This window comes from Salmo trutta, chromosome 38 (assembly GCF_901001165.1).
Source record: "Salmo trutta chromosome 38, fSalTru1.1, whole genome shotgun sequence".
NCBI lineage: Eukaryota > Metazoa > Chordata > Actinopteri > Salmoniformes > Salmonidae > Salmo > Salmo trutta.
In genome coordinates this window covers 25990128-26002627 of record NC_042994.1, presented here as the reverse complement: position 1 = coordinate 26002627, position 12500 = coordinate 25990128, and the positions used below count along the sequence as shown (strand labels likewise).

Genomic DNA, 12500 nt, shown 5'->3' with positions numbered 1-12500 from the left:
CAGGTATCCTAGTGGTTAGAGCGTTGGACTAGTAACCGAAAGGTTGCAAGATTGAATCCGTGAGCTGACAAGGTAAAAATCTGTCATTCTGCCCCTGAACAAGACAGTTAACCCACTGTTCCTAGGCCGTCATTGAAAATAAGAATTTATTCTTAAGAACTGACTTGCCTAGTTAAATAAAGGTAAAATATGTTTTTTTATGTTGTAGTTCAACCAAATAGCCACTTAGGGGCACTGTTTCCCCGTATTTACAATAGGTATCTATTGAGTAAAGGGAATTTGCCCTAATTAGGCTCTTATATAAGAGTTACTATTTAATGTTTCATTTCCAGAATGGCCAATCACAGCGTGGCAGTGATGTTACCTCCTGTGTGGAGGATGGGGAGCTGGTTAACGTGACGCTGATCCAGTCTGTGTTCCGAGGTCACCTGACACGCAGCGGACTAATGACGGAGAGGTGACACACCACACCACACCACCACACCCCCACACCACCACACCCCCACACCACCACACCCCCACACCACCACACCCCCACACCACCACACCCACACACCCCCACATCACCACACCACCACACCCCCACACCACCACACCCCCACACCACCACACACAGTTCTGACGTTGGAAAGTGTCTGTTTTTGTATTGTATGTATAACTGTGTGTTTGTAGCTCTGAGCCTCCAGCCCCTCCTCCCTGTGGACCCACACCAGCTCCTAGAAGAGTCCCCTCTGTCCCTTCAACACACACTCCCAGCAACACAGGTGAGACACACACTGAATCTGACACCTTGGTGGCACAGCGCTGACTGAAGGACAAATCAGGATTTGAAAATGTGTGTGTGTGTGTGTGTGTGTGTGTGTGTGTGTGTGTGTGTGTGTGTGTGTGTGTGTGTGTGTGTGTGTTAGCCCTTCCAGGCAGTGATGTAGATGAAGATGTAACGGTGCAGAGTGAGGAAGATCCCTGGCCTGTCTCTAACATACTGTCCAACAGGAGGAGACTCACACCAGGTATGCTGTCTGGATATATACATATATATGTATTTATATTTATAATGTGTGTTCCTGTGCTTCTGTGTGTGTTTCTGTGTGTATAAAATGTGTGTGTGTTCCTTTGCTTCTCTGTGTGTGTGTGTATATAATGTGTGTGTGTGTGTGTGTGTATATAATGTGTGTGTGTATAATGTGTGTGTGTGTGTATAATGTGTGTGTGTGTGTGTGTGTGTGTGTGTGTATATAATGTGTGTGTGTGTATATAATGTGTGTGTGTATATTGTGTGTGTGTGTGTGTGTGTGTGTGTGTGTGTGTGTGTGTGTGTGTGTGTGTGTGTGTGTGTGTGTGTATATATATAATGTGTACCTGTGCTTCGCCTGTAGCCCAACTACAGCTCCATCCACCTCCAGACTCCAAGGTTTCCAAGGCGATGGACTCTGAGGATTCCGACGATGACATCATCGTGTCTCCGTCTCGTCTCGTGGGAAGGAGAGAAGAAATCTACTTCTAGACCAGAGCATTGCACTATGGGATATGAAGTGTGTGTGTGTGTAGCTGGGTATGCAGGCTTTTACTCCAGCCCTACACCAGATTCAATCAAGGTCCAGAGGACATGCTGATAAGTAGAACCAAGTGTGTTTTGGTAGTGCAGGGCTGGAACGAAGTCCTGCACATGCAGTAGCTCTCCGGGAGGGGAGTGGTTGTTGGTGTCAGGGCTGTAATAATAATAATAATAATAATAATAATAATGATAATGATAATCCTACACATATCCAGGAGGGTTGCTTGGCCAGCTCTCCGCCCAATAAATCTCTGTTCTGATACCGATCGTTTTTTATGTTGCCAAAGTGCCTGAGTGCTGTATATAGATTATTGATGGTCATAAACAAAGTTATAAATCATGGAGTTTATTGGAGAATGAGCGACTTTTAATTCATGTCTATCAATAGAAACACTGCTGATTCAAACTGTGAACTTATCATCATATTCTACTGCAATATGACGCTCAGAGGAGAGTGTGTGCGCGTGACTGGTAGGGATTTTGTGTTGTTATCGTGCCTTGAGTTGTGTTGTTTTATAATAGCTGTAATCCATGAACATAATGTTTTATCTGATTAAATGAGTATCTTTCCTTGTATCGTAAAACACTTCAGAGGTCATGGCGTTTCTTCGTTTTTTGATGAAAAGGTGTGTTGTGATGTTTTGTCGTCATGGACTGGGTTGTGTGTTACCGTTAGTCCATCGGAAGGGGGGGGGTCTGAGTATTTGCGCATTCAACACCGCTCCGCTCTGCACACATGGTCGACAGATCTATCTGCAGAGCGAGCTGCAGTGAGAAGCTTTGTCCTCCTAGGGGTTTTCGAGCTCGTGGTTGCGTCGCGCGCTCCAAATTCGTTAACGGTGAACAATGTAGCAGCCGACGACGGCGACGTTTCATCACCGGGAGGACATTTCAAACGAACCCCCACCGGGACCGCTCGCTGAACGGATGTTAAATCTCATCATTTCATTGGAGGTCATCTTAACCTGAAATCCCCCTTCTCATTGGGATCTAGAAAAGAATATTTGATTCGTGGATATTTTGTCGGACAAATCTAACCGCAATGTAACGGCATTTTTAGAGTGGTAAGCTGTCTTTCTAAGAGTGGATGTCCGTTATTGTTCGATGAGATGTGAGAGAGTTGTGATTTCTGCTGCAGTCCTGCTGGTTTAGCCTACATGGGCTGTAGAAGGAACAATAGCCTACAATCTGTGGCTGAATAGGTCGTTTGGTGGTGCGACCGCTAGGTTTCAGTGGATAAGTGTTCACATTGCAAAATGAGACTTGGCTACATTCACACATAGTTTGGAGCAGAATATGGATTTTTCTGTCGTCCTGGCTCAGAGTTGGGAATGCGGTAATGGAGAACCGGAATAATCCAATACCACCAATACCACTCGTGGCTGGAAGAAACGAATAGACCCGTGGGAACGAGAATGTTGGCGGCACTGGAAATTGTAGCCTGCAATCAACGACCGACTGAGTAAACGAATTATTGCTGATTTGACCGTGGCGTCGGTCGACGGTACCATAAAACAAACCGTCAATAACGGATAATCGATATTTGAATTGATGACGGAATCACATCGATGATAACAACCCACTCGGCGCACCACACTACTCCACGCTCGGAAGAGAATCGTAGCCTATGCGTGGGCGTTGTAAGCAGTGTTGTTGACCGGAGAGGACACATATTTCGGGCTGACAGATTGGTAGTGACACCGGCGGGTCTGTGTGAGAGAGGATGGCAGCGGTAGTAAACTACTCTCCCCCATGGTGGGTCAACCTTCTCCACCGCCTCCCCCACTTCAACCTGCACTTTGAGACGGTCAGCAGCGACTTCAGCCCCGAGGACTCAGAGTACCAGAAGGTAGGTTTGGAACATAAACAGATGCATGCATACACAGACACACAGATGTATGCACACAGGCCACACACACACACACACACACACACACTCCTGAAGGACAAGCACGTTTTATCGCCAAGGCTTTTTCAATCACAACCGTTATCCAGATCAACATTCACTATAGCCCTATAGAGTGATCCCAGGTGGCACAGCGGTCTAAGGCACTGCATCTCAGTGCTAGAGGCGTCACCACAGTCCCTGGTTTGATTCCAGGCTGTATCACAACCGGCCGTGATTGGGAGTCCCATAGGGCGGCGCATAATTGGCCCAGTGTCATCCGGGTTTGTCGGGGGTAGGCCGTCATTGTAAATAAGAATTTGTTCTTAACTGACTTTCCTAGTTAAATACAGGTTACATCAAATCATTTTTATAATAATAATCTACTACCCAAGGGAAACAGATGGCTGGTCCATCCATCCCCTCCTAGGTAGTATTCCAACACTTGTCTCCTCATCTCCTGTCCTTGTCTCCTTGCCTTCATGATAACAAATTGATGCAGAAACAGTTCAAGTCTATTTCTATGTAATTAAAAGAACAATGAGTATTGTAACTCCATCTTGATAGACAGTGTTACTGGTGTTATTACACATGTAACAGCAGCTTGATAGACGGTGTTACTGGTGTTATTACACATGTAACAGCAGCTTGATAGACAGTGTTACTGGTGTTATTACACATGTAACAGCAGCTTGATAGACGGTGTTACTGGTGTTATTACACATGTAACAGCAGCTTGATAGACAGTGTTACTGATGTTATTACACATGTAACAGCAGCTTTATAGACGGTGTTACTGGTGTTATTACACATGTAACAGCAGCTTGACAGACGGTGTTACTGGTGTTATTACACATGTAACAGCAGCTTGATAGACAGTGTTACTGGTGTTATTACACATGTAACAGCAGCTTGATAGACAGTGTTACTGGTGTTATTACACATGTAACAGCAGCTTGATAGACAGTGTTACTGGTGTTATTACACATGTAACAGCAGCTTGACAGACGGTGCTACTGGTGTTATTACACATGTAACAGCAGCTTGACAGACGGTGTTACTGGTGTTATTACACATGTAACAGCAGCTTGACAGACGGTGTTACTGGTGTTATTACACATGTAACAGCAGCTTGACAGTGTTACTGGTGTTATTACACATGTAACAGCAGCTTGATAGACGGTGTTACTGGTGTTATTACACATGTAACAGCAGCTTGATAGACGGTGTTACTGGTGTTATTACACATGTAACAGCAGCTTGATAGACGGTGTTACTGGTGTTATTACACATGTAACAGCAGCTTGACAGACGGTGTTACTGGTGTTATTACACATGTAACAGCAGCTTGACAGACGGTGTTACTGGTTTTATTACACATGTAACAGCAGCTTGACAGACGGTGTTACTGGTGTTATTACACATGTAACAGCAGCTTGACAGACGGTGTTACTGGGGTTATTACACATGTAACAGCAGCTTGACAGACGGTGTTACTGGTGTTATTACACATGTAACAGCAGCTTGACAGACGGTGTTACTGGTGTTATTACACATGTAACAGCAGCTTGACAGACAGTGTTACTGGTGTTATTACACATGTAACAGCAGCTTGACAGACAGTGTTACTGGTGTTATTACACATGTAACAGCTGCTTGACAGACGGTGTTACTGGTGTTATTACACATGTAACAGCTGCTTGACAGACGGTGTTACTGGTGTTATTACACATGTAACAGCAGCTTGACAGACGGTGTTACTGGTGTTATTACACATGTAACAGCAGCTTGACAGACGGTGTTACTGGTGTTATTACACATGTAACAGCAGCTTGACAGACTGTTACTGGTGTTATTACACATGTAACAGCAGCTTGATAGACAGTGTTACTGGTGTTATTACACATGTAACAGCAGCTTGACAGACAGTGTTACTGGTGTTATTACACATGTAACAGCAGCTTGACAGTGTTACTGGTGTTATTACACATGTAACAGCAGCTTGACAGACGGTGTTACTGGTGTTATTACACATGTAACAGCAGCTTGACAGACTGTTACTGGTGTTATTACACATGTAACAGCAGCTTGACAGACAGTGTTACTGGTGTTATTACACATGTAACAGCAGCTTGACAGACAGTGTTACTGGTGTTATTACACATGTAACAGCAGCTTGACAGACAGTGTTACTGGTGTTATTACACATGTAACAGCAGCTTGACAGACAGTGTTACTGGTGTTATTACACATGTAACAGCAGCTTGACAGACAGTGTTACTGGTGTTATTACACATGTAACAGCAGCTTGACAGACGGTGTTACTGGTGTTATTACACATGTAACAGCAGCTTGACAGACGGTGTTACTGGTGTTATTACACATGTAACAGCAGCTTGACAGACGGTGTTACTGGTGTTGTTACACATTTAACAGCAGCTTGACAGACGGTGTTACTGGTGTTATTACACATGTAACAGCAGCTTGATAGACAGTGTTACTGGTGTTATTACACATGTAACAGCAGCTTGATGTGACGGTCAGTGGCTTGTTTGGTGAAGAAGGGATGGACAGAGGAGGGAAAGGGACAAGGAACTGTGATTTAGAGGAGGAGGGGTTACCAAGTTCAAGTGGTGAGCGTGGGAAGCTGCCTACCATGACAAAGGAGAGAGAGAGAGAGAAGAGGTGTGTGAGAAAATAAGGGTAGAAACTGAGGAAACGAGAGAGATGTGCCATAGACCAGTCATTGAGTTTAGGACAGGTATAAATCATAGAGAGAGATGTGCCATAGACCAGTCATTGAGTTTAGGACAGGTATAAATCATAGAGAGAGATGTGCCATAGACCAGTCATTGAGTTCAGGACAGGTATAAATCATAGAGAGAGAGATGTGCCATAGACCAGTCATTGAGTTCAGGACAGGTATAAATCATAGAGAGAGAGATGTGCCATAGACCAGTCATTGAGTTCAGGACAGGTATAAATCATAGAGAGAGACAAGAAGAGAGGGAGATGAAGAAGAGAGGGAGATGAAGAAGAGAGAGAGAGATGAAGAGAGAGGGAGATGAAGAAGAGAGAGAGATGAAGTCAGAGGGAGATGAAGAAGAGAGAGAGATGAAGAGAGAGGGAGATGAAGATAGAGGGAGATGAAGAGAGAGAGAGAGATGAAGAAGAGAGAGGGAGATGAAGAAGAGAGAGGGAGATGAAGAAGAGAGGGGGAGATGAAGAAGAGAGAGGGAGATGAAGAAGAGAGGGGGAGATGAAGAAGAGAGAGAGAGAGAGATGAAGAGAGAGCGAGATGAAGAAGAGAGGGAGATGAAGAAGAGAGGGAAATGAAGACAGAAGGAGATGAAGAGAGAGATGAAGAGAGAGGGAGATGAAGAAGAGAGAGATTAAGAAGAGAGAGGGAGATGAAGAAGAAAGAGGGAGAAGACAGTCTGTCTAGTACAACCACAGTCTGTCTACTACAACCACAGTCTGTCTAGTACAACCACAGTCTGTCTACTACAACCACAGTCTGTCTACTACAACCACAGTCTGTCCACTACAACCACAGTCTGTCTACTACAACCACAGTCTGTCCACTACAACCACAGTCTGTCTACTACATCCGCAGTCTGGCTACTACAACCACAGTCTGGCTACTACAACCACAGTCTGTCTACTACAACCACAGTCTGTCCACTACAACCACAGTCTGGCTACTACAACCACAGTCTGTCTACTACAACCACAGTCTGTCTACTACAACCACAGTCTGGCTACTACAACCACAGTCTGTCTACTACATCCACAGTCTGTCTACTACAACCACAGTCTGTCCACTACAACCACAGTCTGTCTACTACAACCACAGTCTGTCTACTACAACCACAGTCTGTCTACTACAACCACAGTCTGTCCACTACAACCACAGTCTGGCTACTACAACCACAGTCTGTCCACTACAACCACAGTCTGTCTACTACAACCACAGTCTGTCTACTACAACCACAGTCTGTCTACTACAACCACAGTCTGTCCACTACAACCACAGTCTGTCTACTACATCCACAGTCTGTCTACTACAACCACAGTCTGTCTACTACAACCACAGTCTGTCTACTACATCCGCAGTCTGGCTACTACATCCACAGTCTGTCTACTACAACCACATTCTGTCTACTACAACCACAGTCTGTCTACTACAACCACAGTCTGTCTAGTACAACCACAGTCTGTCTAGTACAACCACAGTCTGTCTACTACAACCACAGTCTGTCCACTACAACCACAGTCTGCCCACTACAACCACAGTCTGTCTACTACAACCACAGTCTGTCTACTACAACCACAGTCTGGCTACTGCATCCACAGTCGGTCTACTACAACCACAGTCTGTCTACTACAACCACAGTCTGTCTACTACAACCACAGTCTGTCCACTACAACCACAGTCTGTCCACTACAACCACAGTCTGTCTACTACAACCACAGTCTGTCTACTACAACCACAGTCTGGCTACTGCATCCACAGTCGGTCTACTACAACCACAGTCTGGCTACTGCATCCACAGTCTGTCTACTACAACCACAGTCTGTCTAGTACAACCACAGTCTGTCTACTACAACCACAGTCTGTCTACTACAACCACAGTCTGTCTACTACAACCACAGTCTGGCTACTACAACCACAGTCTGTCTACTACAACCACAGTCTGGCTACTACAACCACAGTCTGTCTACTACAACCACAGTGTGTCCACTACAACCACAGTCTGTCCACTACAACCACAGTCTGGCTACTACAACCACAGTCTGTCTACTACAAGCACAGTCTGTCTACTACATCCACAGTCTGTCTACTACAACCACAGTCTGTCCACTACAACCACAGTCTGTCTACTACAACCACAGTCTGGCTACTACAACCACAGTCTGGCTACTACAACCACAGTCTGTCTACTACATCCACAGTCTGTCCACTACAACCACAGTCTGTCTACTACATCCACAGTCTGTCCACTACAACCACAGTCTGTCTACTACAACCACAGTCTGTCTACTACATCCACAGTCTGTCCACTACAACCACAGTCTGTCCACTACAACCACAGTCTGTCCACTACAACCACAGTCTGTCTACTACATCCACAGTCTGTCTACTACAACCACAGTCTGGCTACTACAACCACAGTCTGTCTACTACAACCACAGTCTGTCTACTACAATCACAGTCTGTCTACTACAACCACAGTCTGGCTACTAGAACCACAGTCTGGCTACTACAACCACAGGCTGGCTACTACAACCACAGTCTGTCTACTACAACCACAGTCTGTCTACTACATCCACAGTCTGTCCACTACAACCACAGTCTGTCTACTACATCCACAGTCTGTCTACTACAACCACAGTCTGTCTACTACATCCACAGTCTGTCTACTACAACCACAGTCTGTCCACTACAACCACAGTCTGGCTACTACAACCACAGTCTGTCTACTACAACCACAGTCTGTCCACTACAACCACAGTCTGTCTACTACATCCACAGTCTGTCTACTACAACCACAGTCTGTCTACTACATCCACAGTCTGTCCACTACAACCACAGTCTGTCCACTACAACCACAGTCTGTCCACTACAACCACAGTCTGTCTACTACATCCACAGTCTGTCTACTACAACCACAGTCTGGCTACTACAACCACAGTCTGTCTACTACAACCACAGTCTGTCTACTACAACCACAGTCTGTCTACTACAACCACAGTCTGTCTACTACAACCACAGTCTGGCTACTACAACCACAGTCTGGCTACTACAACCACAGTCTGGCTACTACAACCACAGTCTGTCCACTACAACCACAGTCTGTCTACTACAACCACAGTCTGTCTACTACAACCACAGTCTGTCTACTACAACCACAGTCTGGCTACTACAACCACAGTCTGTCTACTACAACCACAGTCTGTCTACTACAACCACAGTCTGTCTACTACAACCACAGTCTGTCTACTACAACCACAGTCTGTCCACTACAACCACAGTCTGTCCACTACAACCACAGTCTGTCTACTACAACCACAGTCTGTCTACTACAACCACAGTCTGTCTACTACAACCACAGTCTGTCTACTACAACCACAGTCTGTCCACTACAACCACAGTCTGTCTCCTACAACCACAGTCTGGCTACTACAACCACAGTCTGTCTACTACATCCACAGTCTGTCTACTACAACCACAGTCTGTCTACTACATCCACAGTCTGTCTACTACAACCACAGTCTGTCTACTACAACCACAGTCTGTCTACTACAACCACAGTCTGTCTACTACATCCACAGTCTGTCTAGTACAACCACAGTCTGGCTACTACAACCACAGTCTGTCCACTACAACCACAGTCTGTCTACTACATCCACAGTCTGTCTAGTACAACCACAGTCTGGCTACTACAACCACAGTCTGTCTACTACATCCACAGTCTGTCTACTACAACCACAGTCTGTCTACTACATCCACAGTCTGTCTACTACAACCACAGTCTGTCTACTACAACCACAGTCTGTCTACTACAACCACAGTCTGTCTACTACAACCACAGTCTGTCTACTACATCCACAGTCTGTCTAGTACAACCACAGTCTGGCTACTACAACCACAGTCTGTCCACTACAACCACAGTCTGTCTACTACATCCACAGTCTGTCTAGTACAACCACAGTCTGGCTACTACAACCACAGTCTGTCTACTACAACCACAGTCTGTCTACTACATCCACAGTCTGTCTAGTACAACCACAGTCTGGCTACTACAACCACAGTCTGTCCACTACAACCACAGTCTGTCTACTACATCCACAGTCTGTCTAGTACAACCACAGTCTGGCTACTACAACCACAGTCTGTCTACTACATCCACAGTCTGTCTACTACAACCACAGTCTGTCTACTACATCCACAGTCTGTCTACTACAACCACAGTCTGTCTACTACAACCACAGTCTGTCTACTACAACCACAGTCTGTCTAGTACAACCACAGTCTGGCTACTACAACCACAGTCTGTCCACTACAACCACAGTCTGTCTACTACATCCACAGTCTGTCTAGTACAACCACAGTCTGGCTACTACAACCACAGTCTGTCTACTACAACCACAGTCTGTCTACTACATCCACAGTCTGCCCACTACAACCACAGTCTGTCTACTACAACCACAGTCTGTCTACTACAACCACAGTCTGTCTACTACATCCACAGTCTGTCTACTACAACCACAGTCTGTCTACTACATCCACAGTCTGTCTACTACAACCACAGTCTGTCTACTACAACACAGTCTGTCTACTACAACCACAGTCTGTCTACTACATCCACAGTCTGTCTAGTACAACCACAGTCTGGCTACTACAACCACAGTCTGTCCACTACAACCACAGTCTGTCTACTACATCCACAGTCTGTCTAGTACAACCACAGTCTGGCTACTACAACCACAGTCTGTCTACTACAACCACAGTCTGTCTACTACATCCACAGTCTGTCTAGTACAACCACAGTCTGGCTACTACAACCACAGTCTGTCCACTACAACCACAGTCTGTCTACTACATCCACAGTCTGTCTAGTACAACCACAGTCTGGCTACTACAACCACAGTCTGTCTACTACATCCACAGTCTGTCTACTACAACCACAGTCTGTCTACTACATCCACAGTCTGTCTACTACAACCACAGTCTGTCTACTACAACCACAGTCTGTCTACTACAACCACAGTCTGTCTACTACATCCACAGTCTGTCTAGTACAACCACAGTCTGGCTACTACAACCACAGTCTGTCCACTACAACCACAGTCTGTCTACTACATCCACAGTCTGTCTAGTACAACCACAGTCTGGCTACTACAACCACAGTCTGTCTACTACAACCACAGTCTGTCTACTACATCCACAGTCTGCCCACTACAACCACAGTCTGTCTACTACAACCACAGTCTGTCTACTACATCCACAGTCTGTCTAGTACAACCACAGTCTGGCTACTACAACCACAGTCTGTCCACTACAACCACAGTCTGTCTACTACATCCACAGTCTGTCTACTACAACCACAGTCTGTCTACTACAACCACAGTCTGTCCACTACAACCACAGTCTGTCTCCTACAACCACAGTCTGGCTACTACAACCACAGTCTGTCTACTACATCCACAGTCTGTCTACTACAACCACAGTCTGTCTACTACATCCACAGTCTGTCTACTACAACCACAGTCTGTCTACTACAACCACAGTCTGTCTACTACATCCACAGTCTGTCTAGTACAACCACAGTCTGGCTACTACAACCACAGTCTGTCCACTACAACCACAGTCTGTCTACTACATCCACAGTCTGTCTAGTACAACCACAGTCTGGCTACTACAACCACAGTCTGTCTACTACATCCACAGTCTGTCTACTACAACCACAGTCTGTCTACTACAACCACAGTCTGTCTACTACAACCACAGTCTGTCTACTACAACCACAGTCTGGCTACTACAACCACAGTCTGTGTACTATCCACAGTCTGTCTAGTACAACCACAGTCTGGCTACTACAACCACAGTCTGTCTACTACAACCACAGTCTGTCTACTACATCCACAGTCTGTCTAGTACAACCACAGTCTGGCTACTACAACCACAGTCTGTCTACTACAACCACAGTCTGTCTACTACATCCACAGTCTGTCTAGTACAACCACAGTCTGGCTACTACAACCACAGTCTGTCCACTACAACCACAGTCTGTCTACTACATCCACAGTCTGTCTAGTACAACCACAGTCTGGCTACTACAACCACAGTCTGTCTACTACATCCACAGTCTGTCTACTACAACCACAGTCTGTCTACTACATCCACAGTCTGTCTACTACAACCACAGTCTGTCTACTACAACCACAGTCTGTCTACTACAACCACAGTCTGTCTACTACATCCACAGTCTGTCTAGTACAACCACAGTCTGGCTACTACAACCACAGTCTGTCCACTACAACCACAGTCTGTCT

At 45.6% G+C, this 12500-nt stretch overlaps 2 protein-coding genes across 4 annotated transcripts in view; both read left to right on the top strand.

The window, feature by feature from the left end:
* iqce (IQ motif containing E) overlaps window positions 1-2139 on the top strand; it is a 14955-nt gene extending 12816 nt beyond the window's left edge. For all 3 annotated transcript variants that reach the window (XM_029738467.1, XM_029738466.1, XM_029738469.1), the window contains 4 exons: window positions 333-457; window positions 673-764; window positions 909-1010; window positions 1377-2139. In XM_029738467.1, the coding sequence (XP_029594327.1) occupies window positions 333-457; window positions 673-764; window positions 909-1010; window positions 1377-1504 (447 nt within the window). In that variant the 3' untranslated portion in view covers window positions 1505-2139. The remainder of the gene's footprint in view (window positions 1-332; window positions 458-672; window positions 765-908; window positions 1011-1376) is intronic.
* A 118-nt stretch (window positions 2140-2257) lies between these two features.
* LOC115178565 (protein tweety homolog 3-like) overlaps window positions 2258-12500 on the top strand; it is a 52934-nt gene continuing 42691 nt past the window's right edge. The window contains exon 1 of the mRNA XM_029739822.1: window positions 2258-3404. Coding sequence (XP_029595682.1) covers window positions 3279-3404 — 126 coding nt within the window. The 5' untranslated portion in view covers window positions 2258-3278. The remainder of the gene's footprint in view (window positions 3405-12500) is intronic.